Raw genomic sequence first — 27277 nt, 5'->3', positions numbered from 1 at the left:
CCCCGTCATCCCAACCCCCACGCAAACGCACTCTTTGGATTCAACATGAAAGACAAAACCCTGTACCAACCTGTTTTATCTGAAATAGGTTTGCCACTGATGTCATTAACAACATCAACAGAAACTAATGGGGTTGTGCAACGCTTCACCTCCACATTACGCAGCCTCGCTGCCTCAGACTGCACGACAGCAAGACATCTTTCAGTTGCTTGCCAGTCTACTAAAACCTAATTGTTTATATGCTAGTATATGGCTCGAATTACAATTTTTGAGAAGCTTGAAAACAATTCCAAGAAAGAACCCGAGGGTTTTAGAGTGCAGATGACTGAAGTTGAACGCTCTTACAGTTAAGACACTTGAAAAGCGCTGTGAGAGCAAAGCGCCTCTGTGAGGTTCTGGTCACATCAGGTAGGTCCAAACTTTCACAAGTGCCTGTTAATTTTACATTCTTACGTCTTACTTGATTAATTTATGACTTGCCATAGCAGACCATGATCTTCAGACGTGCAGAATTTGCACTGTAACTGAACTGACTGAAAGCTGGCCTGAACACATGAAATAGTACCTGAAAACAATTACTCTGAACAAGGAGCCCAGTGAAAGGCAAACCCAATAGTCTGCTTTTGTTTAACCTGACCTGAAGGCTGAGAATCTATATGAATTGCTTAACATTAAAAAACAAACAAAGTGTTAGCTTATGTTATAGTCTTTCTCCCACCCAGTGACGCCCCAAATACAGCTACCTCCTTTACTGGACCACTTTTCACAAAGTTTGGAGGGATTTCATCGTTAAATGCAGCCGACATTTCCAGGAGGAATTACAATTGCTACGGGAAGGCACACAGAAATACTGCATTCTCACCACAGAGACACTCACCTAGTGCAGCCGATGCTGAAATGGGAGACATGGTCCTTCAAATTATGTAGGCAAAATTGATTAAGACTTTTAGTCTTACTTTATTAATGCTTCATCTTTAAAATGAGATCATTATACTGTACAAATATTCTATTAATAATTTAAAACACAATTCATTTCATAAAGAACTTTGTGAGCAACCATCCAAAAATGTGGTAACAGGTCTCCTCAGGTGATATTCTAAATATATTACCTAGTCAGAATTTAAAGAAAGAAGGGATTAAGCAAGATCTTTTTTTAAAAACATGCTTTACAGCTTTTTCACAAAGGAGCCTTCTAAATTTCTGTTTTGAAGCACTGGAGGAAAATTTATTTTATTATACATTTCAAATTATTTGTGGTTTTAAAATTTTAAAGCTACCAAAATGTATTCATTCTGCTTCAATCAACAGATCAGAACTAGAGAAAAAGAATAATTATATCAGATTTTTCAAATGGATTCCACTTATTTTTTCCACACTTCAGAGATTTAAAAGAACCTAATCCATACATGAATGCTTGAGCTCAAACTCCCTTGACTGTTCCTCCGTACATTAAATATTATTGAAGGAAAGAAAGAGAAGAAAAAGGACAGGAAGGATTCCAGAGAGACCACTGTAAGACAGAAAATGGCATTTAGCAACAGATGCAAAGTTCAAATGCCGTCAAGTTGTAGTGAATGACTTGAGTGGCAGCAATTGTGTGACAATACAGATAGCAGGGCTCTAAGTTAATGCACTTTGCAATTAGCTGCTCAAACTATGAGTGACAGCTGTTATTCAGGAAAAAACGTATTAAATAACATCATCTTTGAACTGATTGAGAACTCAACATCTGATGGTGTTAGTACCCTCAGAAGAAGAGAATGGCTTAAATCATCCTGAAATTTCTAACTATTTTGCAACGTACTTTAAATCCTACTTATACTATAAAACATAGAAATAACCCTAAAACTTACAAGAAAAGAAAATATAATCCTCAACTGTTCTCTGAGTCTATGTCACATTGATTTATAACAGTTATTTCTAAGACAGACAAAAACACACAGATGCAAACAATTACTCTATTTTTGTAGGCAACAAGTGAGGTGGGTGGTAACTGAGAAATTTTGAAAAATCCTGTCACAATATTCCGTTTTTTCTTAAGTAACCCTCATCACACAACAAACGCTCGCCACATCAGAGACTTTCCAGGGCCTGAAGGGCCGCTTTGATTCCAGACCGCTGCAGGCATTAGCGGGGACGTAATTAGGGTAAAAAGTTCAACCACAGTTCCATGTCTAGAGTGCTGCCAGAAATAAATTTCCTCTCATTCACTGGTTTCTACTGTACCCTCCCTGAGAAACATATTGAAAACACATTTATCTTTGTAGAGTTTGTTCCTCTTCTAATTAACTTTATAGCGTTTACAGTATTTAATAATTTAAAGTGGAATTTAAAGTGGCCCTGGAACCAGCAGCTTTGCCTGTAATGGCGCTGTGCATTATCTTTTCCCTGTAGTGCTTCTTCTGACAAGTTTCTGGGGGAAGGTATGTGCTCCAGCTGGGTTTATCTGCCGCCGCGTTTAGCGAATGGCTACTTCCTTCCCTCCATCTCCTCCCCGGCTCCTTCCACGCACGGGGGGTTGGAACAGCGGTAAAATGAAACTACGCCTCCGCTTGGAAATCTGCTCTCCCAAACCTCCATGCTATCCCAAACATCGCCCAGAAAAGGGCTTATCTTTTTACAGCTTAATAAATCAAAACTTTAGAAGGTCAAAACTACCCACAGTTCTCACCAACTGGTCAAAGTTTCACCCCAAATACTAATTTTCTTCCTTCCAGTTTTGATCCAAGATTAACAGTTTATTATAGTTCAGAGGTTATTTCTTACTACAGTTCCCTCAGACAAACATTTGGTGTATCAGGAGAACACCAGATCTTTCCTATCCTCGGTATTTACAAATGGAACCACTACCTTAGTCCATTAAAGCCGCACCTCCCAGCATTTTAATCTGTTAGAAAATTCACAGAATTACCAGTAAACATTACTTCAACCTTGCAAAAATAGTTGAAGTACATTAATATAATTATAGAAGCAAGTTATAAGGAAAAAAAATCTTGGATCTGAAGAGCTCTTTTTAAAACGAAGAACGTTGCTATCTTTAGCACGTAACATAACAAATCACATCCAACATCACTGCAAGGAATTTAAACTACTTTATTCAGTGCTTGCGTCTCTCTGGGTCTTAAAAGCTGCCACACAACCTGTTAAGACTAAACTGATTTTTTCCCCTACAGTCACCAGAGATGATAATGTTTTTCATCTGCTAGAACGGAAGGAAATCTTTGCAAGGCAGTTGATAGGACGGCACACTTTGCAGTTAATGGTGCTTTACAGTTTTTCAACAGTGCAAGGGACTCAATCCCTCACAGATAACAGAAACGAGAGTGCTTTACCCAACTTAAAAGCTTCTACTACACTTTTAGAATAAAACCTATTAAGTTCGCTTTCTAGAAATTTCAACTTATAAATCCTTGACAGTCTGCAAAAAATAAGGCCGGGGAGAAAAAATATGACCAAATTTTGCAGAGTCTTCAATAAAAGACCACAAATATGTAACGAACTTCATGAAATCTACTTCATGGTGTCCAATACAATTGAAAATCATAACCATCTGTACAACCCATTTTTATGTGTGATTTGAAAAAAAACATGCCATATTTTATCTTGAGCGGCTACACCCTTTACACACTCAATTGCATGATTCAGGCTCTGGCACGGCTGGGTGAGTCCACGGCGTAACCACGGCATTTGCAATGGCATTCCAGTAAAAATATTCCAGGGAGAGTTCCTCTGAGCAGTGTGAGAACTGTGAACAAGAACTTCATTCATGATAGCTAATTTCCTTCTCTTGGGTGATCCTTCCAGAAAGCTTTGCTGTTTGTCTCTGACAAATCATTTCACAGCTAGCTAGTTTTAAACGTTAAAAGCCACAGACACTTAGGACTGGACACTGGATTTCAGCATTAACCAGTTCCTTTGCCAGATAAGGAACAGGGGTCATGTGATTTGGAAATATTAATGTGAGAAAATATTAACGCTTTAATTGCATTGTTTCTCTTCTTACTCATGTAAAGCTGCTTTCTACCTAAATCCTACCACTCCCATAAACACATTCCTGAGTTAAACATATGCTAAGGTTAGTAGGTTTTAATCTACAGTAGCCACGTTAATAAAGCATGCTTCCTGAAAATCTGCTGCCAATTGATTTGTCTTGTAAACTGATCAGCAGGGGAAAAAAATGCTGGCTAGCCAAAGCTGTACATTTTGTTTGCTCCATCCACTCCTCCTCCTTTAACTTGTCCTTATTTCCTTCCTCCTCCCATGATTAAAAAAGATTACCTCTTCTTTCTCATGCCCTCAAATGACCCCCATCCAATTCAAGTCATCCAAAATTTTCCATCACTTGACATCATTAAATTAATATGTCTTTCTAAAAATATATGCTAGAAACCTAACACATGCTTCAGGCTGGCTCCATAGGTTACTGCCTGAGGTCCTTTAGTCTCCATAACACAGAAGACTAGAAAGTCTGCTGCCTTCAAACTCTTACTTTTTAATCTTCTGTAACTGATCTTTCAATTAGCTATACTTGTATAGTTACCCGATTATCATATGTGCCTGCATAAGATTTTGGCATAAATTCCTAATCTTTTATCCATCCGTATTTGGCTATTTGGACAAAGGACAAGTACATCAAAGTGTCGAATACTTTTTGTAAGGATGGCTTAGAGATCCAGGTTGCGTTTCAAGGAAATCTTCAAGATTCGTTTTCCCCCCATCTCCTTCTGAATGATTCATTAACAGAAGATGAAATATTGCTATCCAGAAACATGGCTGTTGGGACAAATCACTTCTAGCATTTCTACCTTCTTTGTTTTGCTCTGTTAAAAGAGGGATGGGCAAGAGAATAAAGCATTATAGCAAGCGAGTGAGACCGCAGTTCCTGGCTAAGCAGCTTCAGCAGCAAAGCTAACCTAGAGAAATCCCATTCTCTGTTCTCATGCTACAATGGACTACAATATTCTCAGTTGCACCTTGCCATTTTGCATGCAATTGTTCGTAAACCAGTTGACTGGTTGACTGAAATAATCCATATCATTAAAAAATAAAATTGGAGCGTTATTTTTTACTTGGATTATTTCTGTTGTCTCCTTTACCGTACGGTTCCCTAACCAGCTGAAGAAAGCAGCAGGCAGGGGCAGCAGCACAAGCCGACAAGGCGAGCAGGAGTTCAGCTGTCTTTGCTGCTGGTCACTGAGTCACGCAACCACCGCCTAAAGCCCGCCCTGCTCTAAGGCCACAGCTGTACCGATACAGTCCTTTAGCTAGACTGGTATGCATTTCAGCACAAGAATTTTTTCGCCTATGTATCATAAACTACTTAGCTAATAAGGGAAACAAATAGAAAAGAAGAAAATCTTTAGAGTAGAAACGAAGTTTGGTTACTCATAATCAAGCATGATGGGGTAAACATCTGAGTCATCAGAACACTTGGCATTTGAGGAAAGGTAGATACTGGGGTTTAAAGTATTTAAAACCTTCTGTACTCAGGTGGTTTCAAATGTAAGACAGTACAGTTACTCATCTCTGCCTTCCCCGCCCCCATCTCCCTTTCTCTGCACCTGCACACACTGTGGTTTTTCCTGCTGGCATGGTCACTTCTGTTTCGTTTGCTTTCTTGTTACCTACACCATCTACTGAAGGGCAGATCTGCAGGCCCTCTCAAAACCTTGATTTCCGCCTCAATAATCTAAACAAAAACAAAATTATAGTGGTCAATTTCCCCTTAAAACATCTCCATTATCTGAAATGAAGCACTTACTTAAATTAAAGATATCAGTACATTTACATTTGACCAGAACAAAAAGCATGTCTAATGTATTTACACCTCTCTGAGGTATCTGAAGGTGTTCTACAGATCCAGCATGTTCCAAACTATGGTTTCAACCACCCATATGGGGAAAACAGGAATATATTTCCATTCAACATAGTTGGTCTTATCCATTTATTTTTAAACTGAGTAGCTCTGAACAGCACACATTGACGAGTTCTGCCATGCAGTTTTGCAGTCACCACTACCGCTTCTTTCTTTTTTGGGGGGTGGGGGGAGGGCAGGGGAATCCTCCGTTCAATTTACAGATTACTAATCTTGATGTTTCACCACCTAGAAAATTCATTAATATGGACCAAAAACCATAAATCCTTTCTGTGTGTTTATACAGCTTTGTTTATCTCACCACCAAGAACAAAGTAAGTATGCCTCTACAAAACTCCACGAAAAACAAAATTTATGCAGATGGTCTCTCCTTTTTGGGTTTTACTTTAATTTGCAAATCTTGTAATCTAAGACTGAAGTTAACCGAACCAACATCTAAACCAGTACAGTAGTATCAGCCAAAAAACACAATCTGTTTCCCATTTATGTATCAAGACTGCATCCTTTCTGGGGGCTGAGAAAACTATTGTTTTGAAAAGATTATATAGTGAAACCATGCTAGACATTTCTGTCATTTTACTAGATGGAAAAACTGACTTTTCAAATACAAAAACGTGCATACTGAAAGCTAGTCAGAAACTCAGATATAAGGCAAAAGTTTAGAAAACACAAATTTCATCATCCCTGGTAAAATCCTCATTGTGGGGAATACAAGGATTGAGGTAAGCAGCAAATCTCTCTCTCTCTCTCTAGTATTTTTATATAAAGCAGGTGCCAGAAATTAATTTCAAAGTGCAAAGTTTAAAATTTTAGATACACTAAAATAAATTTTTATAAGCAGGTTCTCAACCATGACTTTCGCAAACAAATTAAGATTTAAAATTAATAAATATTAAACTGAAGGTTTAAGACCTTAATCTGATATTCAAAGGAATGTATGTTTTATCAGCATATATTATATCAATTACTACTGTATTACGTTACATTACAAAAGAGATGCAATCCACACACCAAGTTATGCAGAAGTTGATTTCTAAGTGAATACGTTTTTAGATCTGTGGAAGACATACTAAAATTTAACAAGGTGGTTTTATACTTGTCAAAAATCTGTAATTCAGTAAAACGTAAGGGGATCTCCTGGGTAAACTACTGCATTTTGAAGTCACCAGAGATCTTTCACTGTGTAAATGACAAAAAAAATTCATGAATGACACATAAATCTAAACATTTCTTTTAGGCAAACATTATTTTGCATAAAGTACTTTTATACCCATCTTTGTTTCATAATGAAGGAAAGAAGTCCAAGCATATTATCACAGACAAAATTATTCATTAATTTCTTTCCTTAAAAGTACATGGTACATTAGAGGGATAGCGAAAAGTACTGAAGTTACTTCATATAAGTGATATTTTTGAAATTATTAATTCATCACTATTTGAAATTTTTTTGGATTCCAGATTTACAAGTGTTGTACATTAAAAAGAATACTTTTTTATCATATTTCCCTCATTATGGTGAATTTACTTTACAGCTAAAGGAAAAGAGAATAATTTCCTGACGGTAACCACTAATGCAGACTGGTGGTCAGAACCAGGAAATCCCAGCTCCTAACCTGAACATGTCAATATCTCATTGATATAGTCCTAAAAGACAAAATACTATTAAATGACAGCGCAGTGGATCTAGATGAAAACTATATTCTATCAGATTTGTATTACTTTAATGGTTTAGCATATTTAACTCTTAAAACTTGCTCATGTAATTTTCATACATGCTTAATTCAAATTTCTCAAAGATTTTTTTATGCATTTGAATATACGTATTAGTCCATAAAATCATGAAACGTATCAACACATTTGTAAGTATAATCACTCATCTATGTGTAGTAAACTAAAACTGTTCACACACAGTATTAATAACTCTAACACGTATGTTTTCTTAAGGTCAAAAATAGCATGTGCCAATTTACAGCAACTCCTAAACTGTAAAGAAGAGTTAATAACCTACTGAGGTTTTGTCATAAGTCAGGTGTAAAATGCATTTCTTTTTCACCTTCCATCAAAAAAATTAATGGCTTCAAAGCACTTTCTAGGAGAGCTACTGAAAATGGATTTTATATAAAGGATTGCCACGGAGAAGTTAGAGTATTGCCTCCAGACACGGCAGGGTCCAAAAATATTCTTCCACCATAAGTCGTGATGCCAGCCACCAACTCTTCCAAAATGTTAACCATGTCCCTTATTTATTAATAACAGCTAAGCAACAAAAACTTATTTGAAAGTGTCAAAATCTCCAGGGATGTTCCAAGAAAAGAGTAACAATAGCGGCAAATTTGAGCAGAGCAACCAGAAGTCCAAAATTTTGAAGTAATGCTAGGGAAAATCCAAACGATGATCAAGGCTGAAGAAGTCAAACGTTTTTTCCCTAGAATCACTCTCCTTGGTAAATGATTCTGAAAGATTTTAGATAATAACCTGGGTAAAACTTGAATGGGAGCAAGTCGGAGGACTGTTGGAAGTAGCCAAATCACTTCAGGAGGTCACAGGTTTCTCCTTTAAAAAAAGTGACCACCTGGTGTCCTAGAGAAGAGGAGGATAAGGGCTGGGGGACTGTGCTGGCAGAATTATTTTGGATGTTGGCCCCATTGTCATAACCATGTCCGATATAATTCAGTTTATACAAAAGACAGACAATGTAGATTAATGTATCAGCATCACAGACTGTGTGCTGGAAGACTTGGATTTCACTTTTGGATCTGCTTTGGACTAGTTGCCTTTGAGAAAAATCATTCAGTCTTTTAGACACTCCGTTTACCTTGCTGTTAAATGGGAAATATTTTAGCGTCAGTGCTACATCATTTCACTGATTATTTTACCTGCCATTGCATTAGACAGAACAGGCCTCCTGTTCCCTGCAGAGTTTCAGTAATGTGCTGACAGCTGCAGTATTTCATGCCATAGCCAGCATAATCTCCAAAGTAGGTGAGGAGATGACTGTAGTGAAAATATCAAGTGCTTCGGAATAAATCCTCTAGAATAAATGTAGTATTTTCTTCAGATATATGATTAAACAAGGTGTTTTATCTGTCCACAACCATTAAGATATCCAGGAAATGATGTTAAGCACAAAACCTCAAGTTAAGAACAGAACTGAAATTGCAATTCAGGTTCAGAGGCCACTCGTGACACAGCAATTTTAATGTTCTACACAAATTCTTTATGCATAACAATCATTATAGAAATGTAATCAAATGATCTATGAATGTAACAGAAGAAAAAATAAGTGTGACACTTGAGACAATTTAAAAGGAGCGTGACTCCCGTTGAGGGCAAACTATCAAAGAACTCTTAGTCTGAAAGCTATTGACAAAATAGGTAATTTGCAAGGACTTTTTCAGAAATAACTTGCAATGAACAGTAAATGTAGAAAAATGTTTCAGAATTTTCTGTTGAAGGTCTACCACCATGTGGAAAATGGTTCTTTATGAAATGGATAAAACAAGAGCCTGTAGCGGTGTCTACTTTTTTTAAAGACACACTCGTCTTCTGGTCACAGCGGAAAGCCTGATTTAAAATCTTCTATTTGCAGATATTTAACTACTGGTATGTAGTAACACAAACCTATCCATTCATTTTGAAAACATAGGAGCTTTTTTTTTTTTTAAAAAAAAGCAGAAACTACCAATAATCTTTGAAGTCTTGCCCATTAACTGAAGAACTGAGGAATACAATCACACAATGAATATAACAACCCTTATAGTTTGTTAATTTCTCAGATATCTCAGCTTCTAAAGCAAAGGCATAAAGGGAAGTTTTTCCTTCCAACATATCCTTTAATTAAAAATATATTTTTAATATCAGAAAAGGCTAATGACAAAATTGTGACTACACCAAGAACAACATATATATATATATATATATATAAATATAAATACAACGTTTGGATTACGACAAGAAAAGTCATACAAGAGCAGTATTTGCATCACCGGTTACATGCACTCGTATTTACAAAAAGTTATTCACGAGATCACATACACTTGCAGGAGGGGGAAGGCGAAAAGGCACTATAAGCAGCTTTGCAAGCTGTAAACACATCAATAGAAAGACATTTCACTTCTCTACCCTACATGGGTTTTGTTTTAAACATTTAAGACAGGTAACATTAATACTGTAGTTTATCACAGTAATCATACATACAGAGCAATTTACAGAGACTTGACAGTCTTCCTCCACACCCACAGTGATTAAATTCTTAATTGAAAAAGGTGTGGCACAGAATTAGTCTTACTGCTGTAAGAAGATTTACTTCAACTCTTTAGCCTTTGAATCTCTGTGTAGAGGATTACCCTTGAAAAGCAAATATTTTCCTGTAGGTATAGATATAAATCCCCTGCATTGCCTGAATCAACTTATCTAACGCGGACATAAAATATCTTAAGACCTTCTTTTATAAGAGGAGCGATACAACAATACTGTCCAGAGAGCACAAAACAAGACTGTTAACCTATTTTTCTAACTCAAAGAAGTAGATTTAACATGTATTTCGCAGTAAGTAGCTGTAACAATGAAATTGCTTCGTGTTTGTCATTCATTTGGTATATGAGTGCTGCTTGAAAGCATCTTTTAATCACTTTTTAAGACACAGATATTACTGTAGACACTTCTCAGTAATAATTCTGACCAGGATTAATATCAGAAAAGGCTAATGACAAAATTGTGACTACACTGAGAACAACATAAACTCAAAATACCTCTTCATTTATTTCATATAAAGAGTCTCTTTTTTATTCCTTCTAAAAAGCTTAATTCATAGGCAAATGTCTACCGACGTACTGAAAAACAAAAACTTTTAAGAGCACTTCACAGAGTTATCCCTTTAGCAAAAAAAGGAAGAGAGCTTTACAATCTATATACAAGGCTTTATTAATGAAAAATATGCTTACCCGGAAGATCCAATGCTTTTGCACACACCAAGAAGAGGCCGCTTCTCGGAAAAATTATCACATTTCTGAGCACCTAATAAGAGGGAAAGCAAAAAAGAAAAAGTAAATCACTGTGTACTGTTTGTGTTACCTTTCAAAGTATAGGTGTGCATGTTGTGGGGGCCCTATATATTGGAAGGATATTGAATATGTAACACAGAACTCACAGCCTGGACAAGATTAGTGATAGAAATACAAAAAACAGGCAGAGTCACAGACACTGGAAGAACTGTTCTTGAAAGAGACAGCAATGAGTAACAAAACAAGTAGCAAAATCTGGCTGGGATTCTGGAGTTATTTTCTATTCATTTCAGTTGGGGTTAAGGACTCTGTAACAAGTAACACTTGCTCACTTCTCATTGTTTTATAAAAGTTGTCTGTAATAAGGCTGTCACCAACTCTGCATGGGTTTCCCACATTGGTTTCCAATTTATTCTACCGAGGTATAAGTGGAGTATAAGAGCGTTAACCATAAAAGCCGCCACTCTCTTTAGCGCGTGACAAGCTGGGCTGCCAGCGTTCACCTGAAGCACAGCCGTGCTTCAGCCCATGCCCTGTGCCCAAGAAAATACAAGATTAAATTCAAAACAGTCTTCAGTAAGTTCCGCCAGCCCTGCCGGCCCGGGGGTTCAAGCATCCCGCCACCACTGGCACCAGCGCCGGGCAATCAAATCCAGCCTCCTGTCTTCCCAAACTGCAGTCACACCTTCCCTCCGGAACCATCCAATTGTTAAATACACCACACTTCTGAAAATGGGATTTTAGAAGTTTTGAAAACTTTGCCTTATTGCTACAGTAACAGAAATAGAACTAAAATTGAGTAAAAAAAAAAATAAAAATAATAATCTCTCCTCTACTTGTGAGCAATGTTTACTAAACTCCAGGGTACATTTCTATGCAACTTAAATAATAGAATAACAACCACCAACACCCCCACTGCTAAATTTCCTCCATTTTCTTTCAACCTTTGCCTTTTTAATTATCTATGGGTATGCATGTGCGTGGTGAATAATGGAAAATTTTTTTCTTCATTATACACCAAACCCTTTGATCTATAAAGAATATTAGTGATATAGTCTGTTCAAAATTTAATTCAAATACTGGTGTATTGCACTAAATCAATTATTCAGAAAGGCACAACAATTAACAATATACATTGTGACATAACAGTCTCTGTTAATTATTAATAACTCAGGTACATGCAATTTCTAACAAAAACTGTTCAGTACTCTCGTTTGTACAAGGATAAGTCTTCCCTCCCACACATTTGGGTATTTACAATGCCAAATGGGTCACATCAATAATTTCACCATCAACAATAGCTTTACAAGTAACCTAAAACAGACAAATGTATTTTGCATTTATTCCTATTATTTCAAGGGCTTTTATGAGTCCTATCTGTACTGTATGTACTGACCTGTAAATTGATAAATGAAACATATAGTCTTCTTAAGAATCTGGCAACCAATTTGTTTTCTTCGATACAAGTAACAGATGAACTCCATTTGTTTCTGTTCACTTAGCCAGTCCCTCAGCATTAAGGGTGAAATGCTGACTCTACCGGGAGTTCTGACATTGATTTAAGTGGAGCCAGGATTTTACCTTAAGTATTTAACTTTTCTTTTCCTTTTTTTTTTTTTTTGCTAGGATATATTAGAGACATGAATTCACATGTTTTTTTATGGTCTAGTTCTAAGTTTAACGACGAGGAAGGGGGAGCAAGAGGAAGCAAGGTGGTGGGGAGCACAGGGAAACAACTGCACAAAAATCAAAAGGCATACCAGGTTTTAATACCCACAATACAGACTTGCAAAATTTGTACAACAGGTGCTTAAACTTCTGATTTCAGTCTGTAATGACTGAGGCTCTCATTTTAAAAAAATCCATTTTCTACTTCAAATATATACTTTCAGAATGTAAATATTAATACTGTAGAAAGGGATCATTATTTTGAGGACTCTGCAGGGCATTAAATCAGGTTAATAGCAGTCCCATTCATGAGATTGCAAAAAGCGCCATGTGTTGTTCTCTGCAATGCTTAATGGAGTCAGCAACCCTTTCTAGTTCTGCAGTGGGATTTAATCTTCCAAGTTATGGTGGATTAATTTTTATTTGTAAAATTGTGTGTATTTGCATGTGCGATACACTGACGTTGTACACACCTGCTCCACAAACAGTGTTTAACAAAATGCAGCAGGATGATTGAAATGAAAAACAGCTAGCTAAATCCCTCAAATACAAAAAGTATTGAAATCCTGTTGCAAAGTCTTTTTCTTAAACTCCTTTTATTCTAAATCCTTTTAATTCTGTCATATAACACTACAGCATTTATAAAAAGCTGAAAATCCTGACAAATCATGCAATTAAAGTAATGAAAACTGTCCTTCCTGCCAACAAGGCACCACCTTATCTACAGCTCCATTTAGCTAAATGATACATTTTAAAAAAAAAAAATCTAACTTCAGTTAGTATACTTGAAATTGAAAAAAAATATATCTGTAGCTAAATGAAATTTCATACAAACCAACATTTAGAACTTTATGAAGTCAAAAGGTTACGCACACATAAGCTCAAAGCAGCTTATGCACTGTACTTCTGATGAAACTGTGAATAGATATCCCTTGGGCCAATAACGCCAATAACAACAACAGCAGCAGCACGACTTTTTGAAGAAAAAAAATGAAACCCCACACAGGAATTCAAAAGCAACTCAAAACTATGAAAAGTATCCTCATTTCCCTTTAGTAAGAAATCCACTGTATAAATATCAAATGCTGACCTATTCAACAATAGCATATATGCACGACGGAGTAATTTTTCTGGTACGTAATTCCACTGACCAAGTTCTATCACAGCCACTTAACAATGCAGTGCATCCCCCGTTCAACCAAACCCCTCCTATCTCTCACTTGAAAATCATGTTGCATTTGTGGTCCTGCCCCACGTCAGTGTAGCAGCCCACCAGTACCTGGAAACGCATCAGGCCACATGGCTGGCATTCACTACGTCTGGTTTTCATTCCCTATTTTGCTTCTTCCTTTCAGGGAAAAAAAAATAAAAAAAATAAATCTTTCTTCACTTTTCTTAATCAATACTATTTTGTCTCTCCTTTCTTACTGAAGACAAATGCAGGAAAGCAGACGTGCTACTTGAAACAGAAGAGGTTTGTGTCAGTCCTAAAAATAGGAATGAATTCTTTACTCAGCTTCGAGGGTAGGATCTATAGGGTAACATCTATAAACACCCCATTTCCTGCACAGATGAGCTCTAACTGCATTACTCAATATCATGCCTGATTAACGACGCTGCGACTGCTATCCTCATCCCAGACCTTCAGGTGCTCCTTAAGGATTTAATGTTCTAGACTGCGAGCATCATATTATTCTCTCTCCCTTAACTCCCAACATCACCCCGACATTTCAAGTTTCAAAGTCCAATACCTGCATCATCATACCTGGTTCCTAACACACCCCCCCAAAGTCATCAGCCCAGAACCTCTTCAACTCCAGTTGATTTCCATGTCTGCTGCTGCCTCAGCCCATCCCACCCTCCCACGTCTGAGATAAGACAGCAGTGTCGCAAGAACCAGTGGTCGCTGGAGAACATTTTCTTGGCAGTTCTGTCAAAGAGACAGAGCTATGATGTTAAGAGAAAGTTGTTTTCTCTTCTGCACAGCACCACAGTTCCATTCTCTGATAACTACGTAGCTTCATTACGAAAGAAAAAAAAACACCAAAAAGATGACCTTGAAACATTGGTTAGAGATCAACGTTCCTAGAGTCACAGATTAATTGAAGACAAACAGAAATATTTTATTTTGACTGAATCTTGTTTGAAAAATTTAAAAGACTTATCAGTCTAATATGGTGAAAGTTTAAGGTGCAATTGTCTAAAGCATTGACGTGCTGTGGCCAGAACTGCAATGGTGGGATGCAGGTCAGTCCACATAGCTTCAAAGAAATTAGTATTTTAAAATGCCGTGCTCCAAAATTCTTCCCTATAATATCTACAAAAGGCTTACTTGCTACGCTTGAGAATTCTGTTCTGTAATTTCTATAATCCACAGACATTAACGTTCATTATGCCATAACAACCCACATAACAGTCACAAAACACCAAAACCCAAATGCACACCTGCATGACCCACTTACACCAACCCAAGTCTGGCTACCAACACTCCTGCTTGTTCAGCTTGTAGGGCCAGCTCCTTTGCTCTACACACCGTGCAATTATTTTGGCCTTCAGGGACTTAAAACCACTAAGCCACCCAAGTGGTTGAATATATACAAAACTCACATCTGCCTTCCTTTAGAAAGCAACCTAAACATTACAGTTCTTTTAAGTATACCTGCACATAAAGCTGAGTAAGCTTTTGAGGTTCAAATTTTATTTTACCAAAATCAAAGATGTAAGCAGCGGAGTACAGAGATAAATCTGCTGCAAAATTTAAACTTTTAACAGCTTTAGATTTTCAAATGCAAAAGTACTGTGTCCCAATTAATTTTAGCTTTTCATGCTAATTCTAGTTTTCAGCCCTTCATCCATAAGGTTCCCTTGGTCCATAGTTATTTTAAACATAATACCTCTGATTTCTTTTATTTCTTTTCTTATTTCCTTTTTTTTCCCCCCCTTATAAGTCCATTTGACTAAGCAGTCAAATTCATTGAGAGACGCAGGACTATTTCATCTTTTGTGCAAGCAGCATAATCTAGAAAATGGCAATAAATTAATTCAGTTCACTGGAGGAATTTATTTTCATAATTCTGAGACATGGAAATAGGTTTCACAGACAACGACTGATCCAAACTTCGACACACAAGCCTGCCTCATGTACCCTTTAACCGTGAATTACCATGCAGAATGCTACTCCTGCAGCTTTTCCTCATTTCTTGATCAACTTTAAACCAGGCAAGCCTACCTTAATAAATGTGATAGCAAAGGCAGAAAGCAGGTACTTGGCCAGGGTTTTGTAAAACGACCTGGGATAAGTAATGAAAAATGGGAGACTGTAGCACTAACTCACTTCAGAAAGCAGCAATATTCTGGTTTTGTAGAAAAAAGAATAGCAAAGATAGCCGAAGTAAATGTATTATTTCCGTAGCACTGATTTCAGAAGTATATATGCAATGGACCTCAAAACAAAGTCAAAACACAAGAGATTTTTAAAAATACTAGGAGAGTTCTGATACTGTTTTATTAGTGACTTCATAGGTCAAAGAACATACAACCACTACAGAAAACCTAAATAGGTAATATTCTTAATGTTTCTATAAATATCACAGAAATGCTAATCAAAAGAGGAAAAGCACAAGACAAATGTAGGAATATCCACGACAGAATACTTAATAACATACAGAACTCAAACTCAGCATCATTTCAATTCTACAAGCACGTCTTCGCGCAGTCAGTTCCCTCAGAAACGAGAGACATCATCTAGAGGAAGCGGTGAGAAATCAGAAAACATGTTGAAGAAAGAATATGAATAATTAGGTTAGTGGGGCTAAATAGAGCCATTAGGTACTGTGTGAGAGGAAGCTCAATACAGAGTAACTTGAGCAGCAGCGAGGACATTGCAAATCGGAATCATATAAAATGGAGGGAGTTAGAACACCCTGATTTTTGCGTGGTTCTCTCACTTTCATTAACTACAATCATGTTACCAACCATAGTTTCCTCTTCACTGAGAATGGCAGCTAAATTTAAGCGGCATAGTTCCAGCTTTGTTTTGTGTCTGCCACTTAATATTTTTTCCTTTCTGATAGCACAAAGTCACATCAATTTGGCTTCAAACACATCTTTGTACGCTTGTTTTATCTGAAGAGACAGAGAAATCCAGAGTACAGTAAACCAGGCACCTGTACACATATAAATAAGTACTAAACGGAATCACAGCACGCAGATTTGAAAGTGAAGACGAGCTAGGCGAGTTAGAGGGCTGCGCCAAATCAGATGGCTCAGCAGATAATGCCACATGAGGCACACAAAGTGCCAGGACTTAGTATTCTCATTGGTAAGAGTGAGAGCGTCCAGACAGAGATGTTCTCATCTTCCGAATATTAGCTATGCAACTTTATCTCCTCTCTTAAGCCCAAAATTTGGTCACAGTGTAAACCTTCAGACTCCAAAAAGGCCATTTATGCGGCTTTGATTACTTTCTGCGGCACACAATACCTACTGTTGAAGGCAGCAGTAGATATTCTCTGTTCACAGAGAAGAGTTAGTATCTCCATTTTTCACTGCTATTTACAGAAATCTCTCAGCTCTTTATGGACATCTTATCCAGGCTGCAGACCAATCATGCCACAGGGAGACATCAAAGCGCTGCGGTGTTGGGCCAGGTCAGGTCTTGCCTGGTTTGTTGGCTCCGACAAAACCCTGCCCGAACGCTGCAGTGGAGCTGCCAGGTCAGCCCAGTTCCAAGAGCCATTCCACTGCTCCAGCATGGCACAGAGCCTGAGCTAATAAACCCCACCGGATCCCAGCTGGCAGCATGCAGGGCCAGCTCCAGATACCGCACCACGCTCCTGCTACTAGGACCACTTAAAACCTGCTAAATCAGATTTGAGGAGGTCGCCTTTGCAATAAGCCTGCATGAAGTAAGCCTGTATGAAATAACTCTTTTGAAACAATGCTTTATTATGCTACAAGGCACAAAATGCAGCAGAGGATCTAACATCAAAGGACTATAGTATTTTAACAAAATAGTTGACAAACTATTAAGTTCTGCTACTGTAAAGTCACCAAGTTAAAAACCATAAGCTTCCCTTTCACACCTGGGAATGAGTCTCTTATCACAAACTAAGATCTGTTTCTAGGAACGTGCCAAATCCATCTACCAAGAGTCCTATTTTCAATAATTCCCTTTTTACAGCTTTACAGTAAAATACTGTTTGAGCCTACTGATGGTAATCAGCTTCTCCTTTACAAACTCCTTTTATTTGGTTCAGAATCATTAGAGCTCATGTGTTAGTTATCTAAGGCCTCTTATTACAGCTTTACTTTTATCTGATTCCAGATACTGGTCAATGATACATTCATGTATTTTTAATCAAAGATTTATTTAAACCAAGCCATGTAAAAAGAGACCAAAACATGTTTTTAAAAGGTTTGACTTAATTTAATATGAGCTAATTTGAATAGTTTTCTAATGTAACAATTATCATTGTCAGATGCTAAATATATGCAATTTATAGACAGAGAGTAAGTGCTTGAAGGAGTTCATAAGCAGTGTAACTTACTAGACTGAAAAATCAGAAAGCACTATTTTACTGTCAGAAAAAACAGAGCTTATAGGTCCTTTAATTAATTTACTTCATTTTCATTAACACTTCTCTTTCTCTTCTTTTTTCCTTTGAGCGGTGAAGGGGCATAGACATCCATTACTTAATGACACACACAACAGCAAAAAACCACAGCTCATCAGGAATTACACAGCCTTCCCATAAGCAGAATAAAATGCTTGTGAAGTATTTTGCTTTAAATGACTTTAACCTATCATAGAGCTACAGAACTGCACATGCTCATACTTTGTATATTCCTCCGCTCAGCAAATCACTCGGACAATGTACAATGTGTCCATTAAACCTTCAACTTTCTTCATTTACTTTCCTTGAAACACTCAAAATTATTATAATTTACTATTTTTGTACTTAAAATTTAAACAATCAGGTTTTAGGCTATATTTTTTAGTTCACTAATTAATTCATGATATACTAGTACAATTTGCAATCCAGCAGAAACCCAAAAAACCTTTTGGTATCTAGAAGTACATTCTTTTCATCCCCGAAAGTAAAACACGGCAATCAATTTAAACCAGAAATGCTACTCCGCAGCTGTACAAAATACCTTGCCCAGCTGAAGTGGTGGGGAGAGTGGATAAGCAAAACGTTGCCGAAACCAAAAATGAGCCAGGACACCAACAGATCTTGGGCTTTTAAAGAAGTCTACTATCAGATCCTGTGTTTAGATTGAACAGTGTCATTTTTTTTTAAAGGGATTTACTTGTTTACATATAGTTCCTTAAATTTTGCAGCAAGCTCTTCCAGGGGGTTAACTCAGAACTTCTCAAACAATCCTGTTTAACAAACTACGCAGCTTGTCTCCAAAGTTGATAAAACAGTATTTAAGCAGTAGAAAAGAGGAGGTGCCTATTGGCACTCAAGGGATCATGATAAAAGTTCAACCACTAAAAACGTCAAACTGTTTGAATAAAGTTTACATAAAATAAGCAGAATGGGAACAAATTAGAAGCTAGTACCACCCCAAAACCAAATTCCATTGTCTCATTACTTTTACTGGAGTGGAAAAGCAGCCCTTTTTAAAAACCTCATAAAAAGCTGCAATTGCTAAACTTAATGTACTAGTAGACTATTTAGATCATTTCACAGTTTAGAAAATACTTGATATTTTCTTCATAAGTAACATATTTAAATAATCAGGAAAGGACGTTTTGTCTTTGTACAAACTATATTACTTAGATCAACTCCTTCTTGCTTTATCTTACTTACATTGTTTCAGTTTCAGCTCCTGAATGGGTAACAAAAAAAAAGACATACTATCCTTCTTCTAAGGAGTTTAAGAGTGCAGAAGGGCATCACATTATGAATAGACGTTATAACGCACGATAACAGCAGCTTTTAATAAATGTTAATGATTTCTAGATCATCTGCTATTAGCCACTGCCTTGCTATACAGAAGTAATTTCAATATTATTTTATAGCAATAATATGTTGATAATAAAAGTTTCCAAAGAGAATCGCTAACATCTCTGGACTGATCTCTGAGCACAGATATACCTAGATACCCTCTAAACTACAAAGGAAGAAGCATCAAAGCTAAAATCTGAAGATTAAACTCGAGGGAGCACTGGATTACAGAGTACAAGGAAGAAAGAAGTAAATAATATTTGTAGAGAGCTGTTATGAAGGTGACCGGTTTAAAATTAATAGAAGAATCTACCTATCACCTTATAGCAATGATTTGGACAAAGATCTGTAAAAAAACAAGTTAAGGTTAATTATGAACCATATAAATATACACTTACTGATCTGCGGAGCTGGTAAAATCCGTGCAGCTCGCACTGGGCCATGGCGGACAGAGAAGAGTTCCTGGGCTTCACCACTGATCTGCAAAACATACGGATGATGTCCACACCATGCAAAAACCATATATACTTATAAAAATATATATATTTAGTAGGTAAGAAAGTAGGTAGAAAGACATTGTATGAAAGGCAGGTAAGAAAGTAAGTTGGTAAGACGTTGCCTTTCTAACCAACCATACGCAATTTCACTAAATGAGAATAACCCAGAAGTCCTGACTAACAAATTATAGCAACAAAGATGGCTTGCCTCTAAAAATGCGTGCCTCAGACTGCGTGAATAAGATACTAGCACTATCTACTATTAATGACTATACATGTTTTAAAAGAAACAAAACTTGTAAGTTGACTGCCTGACTAAATTAACAAAAATTCCAGGAATCTGCAACACAAGCATTTATTCTACACAGCACATGTTTCAAAGAAAAATGCTAACTAACCAATGATCAAGAGTGGCAAACACCAGTGGTAAAAAAAACAGAGAATGTGATATATTGGTACATTCCATATCCTCCAGGTGTGAAAATTATCTTTAAAAATAGGGAGTCAAACTAATTAAGTTTGTCACTTATGGCAACCTTGAAGAGATTAAACCAGAAGCAGTTAAGAAGAATTTCCAGACTTCCTGTAAATGGTCAGTCAGAATGCATTTTCATAACAGATGGTAATGGATCCGATATGGAACGTCAAACTTCAGGAAAATGGCAAACATTATGAAGCTCATTTCCAAATAACCAACAACTTAAAACAGATGTAATGAGGCTAAGAACGTAGCCAATGTGCTGGCATAAAGTTTTGCCAAACAAGCAGTTTACCATATCAGAAGTGAATACAATTTGGAACAAGGTTCTTATGAATCAATGAACTATAAAACCAAGTTAGCTTTTTGAAATGACATTTTATAGTTGTTCCCATTTCTTTCTGCACTTCCGATCACACATTCAAAAAGTTAAAATACTACTAGTGTTTAACCAACAAATTGTCAGTACAGTACTTCATACTCTAAGTTTACTTCCAGTCTTAACACCGAGCCACAGTATTTTCACTGCTTTAGATAATGTGGGCAGAACAAAACCTGCCCCACTGAAGCCCAAGTCTTTCCTAAGATTACTTTGAAAACATGATTTACTACATGGGTAGCCCATCATTCTGTAAACCGTAAGTAAGCACAGAACGTAGCGAGTTATGGCTTTTACATATTACACCTAGAATAACACTCAAGCTACACAAATTTGGGGAAATAAAATTCTTAGCCATTTTAGTTTTGCAGACAGCTAGCAGTTCCACATCGGTATGAATCAACATTACTGTCAATGATGCGATCAGAATTACTCCTGATGGACACAACGGTTTTAAAACCGTAATCAATATGAGAATTAATCCCTTAGTCTGCCCTGCTTTTATTTCATTAGGCAGATGTTCCAATCACAGTGGATTCTCCTCTTCCAGCTAGAAGCAGCATCTGAACAACATAAAACCCTGTAGCACTCCAGCTTTTGCAAAGAAAGTTTAATTCTCCCTCTGGGACAGCAAGAGGCCTCTGCTCCGAAGACCTTGCTGACCGGATTCTATACAAGACAAAAGAACGATGATCAGAAATCAAATCAGTAAAGGTTTGCTGATTGTTTTTAACAAATCATGAGTTTGTGTGACAGTGGTGGGGGGAGCACATAGATAACATCTGCATCCAGAAAAGACAGCTTATATAAAAAGTAACACACAGCCAAGCAGAAAATGAGAAAAATTAAAGAGAGAGAGTAATAAAGAGACGAAAGAGATGAAGACAACAGCACATTTTCTATCCATCAGAACACATCAGCTCTATGAAAAGGGAAAGGAGGAAATGAAGAAAAATATAAGGCTTTGGAACTATTATTATTGGCAATTAAAGATTTTTTCCCCCAAATCATGAAAATGCTGTTTCACATGTGTATGCACATCAATGGCTATGAATAAAAACAAGAAGGAAAAGAACTAGCATAACAAAAGTATGGAAGAAGTGATTCACATAAAAGAATCCAACCCAATTCAGTCACCTCCTCCTACTTTTTAACTATGCCAACGCATCAGCTCTAACTCCAATCTACTTCAAATAAAGTTATAGTCCCAGAAGTAAGATACACTAAGAAGGCCAAACCTTCTTAACTCAGTTTCTGCTCCTAAATACACTGAACTCCAGAGAGCATGTTTATTTAGCCTGCGATGCCAAGACCTGGTAGAGCTCAAAGTTGAGATTTTCAAAGAAAAGCCTCGAACATATAAATACAAATGAAGTTAATTTGTACTTCAGCACCTAAAGCGAAAATCCCAGTCCAGCTCTTTCCGTGCATATAATGCTTTTACTTTTTAATAATTAATATTCATTACTTGAAACAGAACTATTTTATCATTTTATAATGGTGGGAAATTAGAGAAAGAAAGGTTAAATGGACGAACCAAAGCCACTGGAGCAGACAGTGACAAAGACGAGATGATTACAGGTAGTTAGCTCCTGTTTTGAGACCATTGTAATGTTTAATATTGCACTGTAACATGTCCTTTCCTCTCAATCTGTGTACGATTTCCCCCCCCACCCAGGAAAGGGGAAACTGTTTAGAACTACGGAAAAAGGCTAGTAAATGTTCATATAACTTTAGCCATCTGTACAGCTCATGGACTTAGCAGGTTTCATGCTGCAGACTCCTGGGAGGCGAAGATGAGAAAATTTTAAGATATACCCCGCTGTAGTTTTTGTAATTAAAATACAAAATTCAACCCAACCACTGGCATCTTATTTGTAAAGAAAAAAACAAATTTAGTAAAAAGCACAAAGAAGTTTACAAAACACATGGATGTGATGCTACAACATGGATTAAATCAAAACACCAATACTTAACCTACCATAGCTCCATGAAATAACAGTTTTCTTAAAAGATTTTTTTTTTAAAGTTGTGTGTCCTTAATTGTTCTATAGAAACAGGAAATCATAGAAGGCATTGGACTTTGTTGTATGCCCTGAATTAGTAGGAGGTTGGTTGTTCCTCTGGTTTGTTTGGCATTGAAAAACGCATCATGGCTTCAGAGTTCAAGATTTTCTTTGACTTATAATTAACTTTTTTAAACACTACCACCAGTAGAAGCTTCTGCTATTTGCAGTCCTATAAACTTCTGAATTAACTGTGGTTTGCCCTTCATTTATCTATACAAAACATAAAACTTTATTACCATTACTGAGGCCACACATATCAATTTTGACTGAAAGCACCATCTTCAGGGTAGAGAGACTATATAGTCCCATCTTCCTGCAAGGTCAGGCCTTATCTCACTCCTGAGACAGCCAACACAGACGGCCAATCTTTCCTGTGAACAGGACACTTATTCCACCAGGCGCTGAAGCAGGACAAGGAAGTACATTTAAGACGAGCCCGCTCCATCTCTAAATGGCGAACAACTTTGTCACTGCCAGTTTGGGCGAGATGTGGGCTGGCACGTATAAGGTAAAAGGCTCCACATCCCATTACCAGTCCCTTGAGCTACACAGTCTCATAAGCATAGACAAAATATAAATAGACTTCATGAACTGAAAACAGAGCTTTAAATTCTTCAAAAAGCACCTGTGAAGAAACTAGGCTGTGGCTGCCATTTTGGATTTGATCCAGCCAAGTAGCGAGTCCCTGTGGCAGCTTTCAAAGCTCTTAAAAGTTTTTCTTTCCCATTCCGAAAGCCAAGAACATTTCCAAACAGGTTTCAAGAATTGAATATTAAGCTATAAAAGCAGCTCCAGGTACTCGTTCTATGAAAGAGTGAATCTAAGATGACGGCTCCAAGCTGGTCTGATAGAACATTTCAGCCTTCCCAGCGCCCAGTATCAAACCACAAGACCCAGACCTACATGGATGGCTGCAAGCAAAGAACACTCCGATTTAAAACCTGGCCCCCAGCGAAGTCTTCATCGCTCTCTTCCCATAATGACAGACTGAAAGAGGAAGAAGAACTCTCTCCTCCACTTAGATGTCTTGAGCTTCTGCTTAAAATATGACAGGCTAGAAATCTGGAGCACTGGTTAATTTTTGATGACAGAGCTTTATTGTTTGGAGCATACCAGTTTGCACCCATAAGAAAACAGAACAAAGGAAGTTTTGTTCACACTAAGGATAACTAATAGTTTCCAACCATAGAAAATGGTTTTCACATGGTGAAAAAAAAAAAAAAAAAGTCAAACGTACACCAAACTGAAACAAAACTGAGTTCGAAACCCAATGCTTAAACTACTATGCAACCATATAAAAAGAAACTACTTGTACATTAAAAAACTGCCACAAAGCACAGGGAAGATATCAGCAGGAAGGGGTTTTTATTATTATATGTTTTAAATATGATATAGATATCATGATATGATATAATATGACAACAAGCAATTGACGGATACCACCATAAAATATTGTTTGATATAATCATATTGGGTTACAGACTACTACCAGTCATCTCACTACTGAGACAGTACGGAAAAACTGTTAAGTAAAAGGACAAATTTTATCACTTTAGTTTAGAAATTCAAACAGTCTGCTTTTTCATTCAAAACAAATCTCTGTAATTACCTAGAGATTATAAGAATTTAGATGCTTAAAGAATATTACAGATGTCTACTCTGTGGACTGAATTAAGTATTAAACTGCACCTAGCATTTAAAATTCTGACAACACTAACTGAATTTTTGTAAAACGTAAAGCTTAGAAATGGTTGTGGTTACAGTTTCCTCAATGTTTTCACTTCATTTGTCATACATTTTGAGGAGTTTTAGCATGATCAGGCTGCAGGCTCACTATAAAATTCTAATTTGGGGGACAGTTCTGCATTGTTTTTAATCACTTAATTTCTACACAAAGAGAAGAATGACACAGACAACACTGGAAGCAGGTAGAGCACAGGTACTAACACCTTTCGTGACTCTTCCTTTTAGCTTTGACCCATCCAAGGAGAGCTACACAAAACGCTGTTAGGATTCTTCTGATATCTCTCACCACAGCCTTTTCAAAGGTTGTTGCACAAGATTTTTTTTTCCAACTGGTGTAGGGTATGACAAGAATAAAAAAAACCTTCCCCCAGTTCTGCAGTCACTTCATCGGTGTAAAAACAGAAAATTTCTTACATACTGCAGGCATCCGCAGTGTAAAATACCAAAGCCTCAGAAAATGATTTGCATAGATGTTTTGTAAAGTCCTTAGACATGTTTCAGGGTTACCAGGTCAGGTCATTACTACGTTTTCCAAGTGGCTAATAGAAGTCTTAACAGCAGTAGCCTCTATCAGGAGGAGGTCTGGACAGAGGAAGGACTGCAGCTTACTATGTGATAAGCAACTAGTCCTTTTCCCAGTCCTGAAAGGCAAAGAATTACAAAGGGACTAAGACGACCACATCGAAACCCCAGCAGACAGGGCTTTTGATAAACAGTTGAGAAAACAAAATGGAACTGGCATGTCTGACTTACCATATACATCCATTTATCCATACACCCCCCCCGCATCTGCTGTACAACTGCAGTTTTAACAACTTAAAAAAACCCATAGCGTTATTGACAGCAGCATTTAAAGAAATTTAAAGTCTGGCAGTGGAGAAATGACACTGCATGATGCCATCCTTGCCCAACGAGTCCTCTGCATTCCAGAGATCTCCACATGGATGCCACCTACCACATGGGCTGACGCATCCCAGCAATCTGTGGCAGCATCATTATACCACAGCCTTTAAGTATTTTTTGCTAAATATACAGTTGTGCTTGTTATTAAAAGGTCCCTTTGGTAGTTCCTACTTTATTCAATTCAAGTTTGATCGTTCTTTTTTAATTGTAATATGAGCCATTAAATTAAGATGATTTTTCCTCTTCTGAAGCTTCCAGCATACGATAAAAAAAAAAAAAAAAACAAACCTATCTGCCACAAAACCAGCCGACATGCATTTCCCTGAACAGGAACATCTAGAACAGATCCTTGGAAACCACATTAGGCAGAAACCAATTCCAATTGTATTTGAAACATGAAACTGGGAGCAAGGGAAAAACAAAGTCCAAATAAAACACAAAACTACACCGCACAATTATCAAGTAGGAACTTCTAGTCATACTTTTGTATATTCCCAGATTTCTCCCCACTTAGCAAGGCATATTTTAAGAACACTTTTAACCTTCCCACCCTCATTTCAAAACAAAGATCAAAGAAAAGTCGTTTGGATGGACACCTTCCGCTTCTTATGCAATACAGATTTAGACACTGCACTTCAAAACCCCAGCCGTTACTCCAGCACCCAGCAGTCCAAACATTATTTCAGTCCTTTGAAGCAGCCCTAATGGTATCTTCCATTTGCAAGTAACACTTCTGTAGTCAAAGATCTTACTCCAAGGAGATGTTAATGTGAAACCACTCAGACTGCAAAGAGACACACACTCCTGGAGGCCGACTGGGAAGGTGTTTAGAAGTCAATGTAACACCATTACAGAGAGTGTCAGCTTAGAAGCTGTCATAAACACTTCATAATCACTCAGACACAAACCGGACTGCCTGCAACACATTACTTTATTAAGTGCTGAATAGAGGTTCAATTGTATGAATAAAAAGCACAATGCCACAGATAATAGCCTCGCTGAGTAGATTTTCACATAAATGTCAAATTGTTGCTTTTTCAGATTGAAAGGTTTTTAAACTAGAGAGATCCGTTTTCTCTTAAATGGAATAATGTTGCTTAATTACAAGCTAAATACTCAGCAAGATCAAGGAAGGTTTGTGTTATATCAACGGACGCAAAAAAGTGGTGCCAAATAAACTCTAAATATTTAAGTCCAGCACATAACTGCCAGATTTTATTTTACTCAGACTAAATAGGCAAAAAAATGAGATGGAGAAAAAAACAACGTGGAAAAAAAACCAGGTTATATTTCCTCCAAATTCATTGGATATACAAATCCTACTCTGAAAAGATATTTAAAATTGATGTTAAAGACTATCAATCTGAGAAACTCTCCAAGACCATTCCAACACTGACATTATACTAACACATACAAATTGCACAGGCTGAAGCTGTACCTCTCTGGATATGGCCTCAGAATTCCACAGAATATACACATGAAGGGCTGACAAAGTGATGCAGTATCTCTACAGTTAACATTCATAAGATGGACTGTAAAATACTTCCACATTTGGCATTTTTTTCACTTCACTGGACTTGCCCCCTCCCAATTACAAATACCTCTGCAAAAAATGAACACTAAGAGAAACCGTCCTGCAATTTCATTTTTCTTATTTTTCCTAAAAATATTAAATGCTATCAAAATCTAGGAATTATGAAGAA

General features: G+C 37.1%; 1 protein-coding gene across 13 annotated transcripts in view; it reads right to left on the bottom strand.

Annotated features, from left to right (window-relative positions):
* The window catches only part of BCAS3 (BCAS3 microtubule associated cell migration factor), a 364497-nt gene that overhangs the window by 326534 nt on the left and 10686 nt on the right, over positions 1 to 27277 (bottom strand). For all 13 annotated transcript variants that reach the window (XM_063342644.1, XM_063342645.1, XM_063342646.1 and 10 more), the window contains 2 exons: positions 19901 to 19982; positions 10819 to 10891 (listed from right to left, as the gene is read on the bottom strand). In XM_063342644.1, the coding sequence (XP_063198714.1) occupies positions 10819 to 10891; positions 19901 to 19982 (155 nt within the window). The remainder of the gene's footprint in view (positions 1 to 10818; positions 10892 to 19900; positions 19983 to 27277) is intronic.

The sequence above is a fragment of the Chroicocephalus ridibundus genome, chromosome 7 (genome assembly GCF_963924245.1).
Source record: "Chroicocephalus ridibundus chromosome 7, bChrRid1.1, whole genome shotgun sequence".
Lineage (NCBI taxonomy): Eukaryota > Metazoa > Chordata > Aves > Charadriiformes > Laridae > Chroicocephalus > Chroicocephalus ridibundus.
Note: the sequence above shows the minus strand (reverse complement) of the source record. Positions and strands in the feature narration are given on the sequence as shown.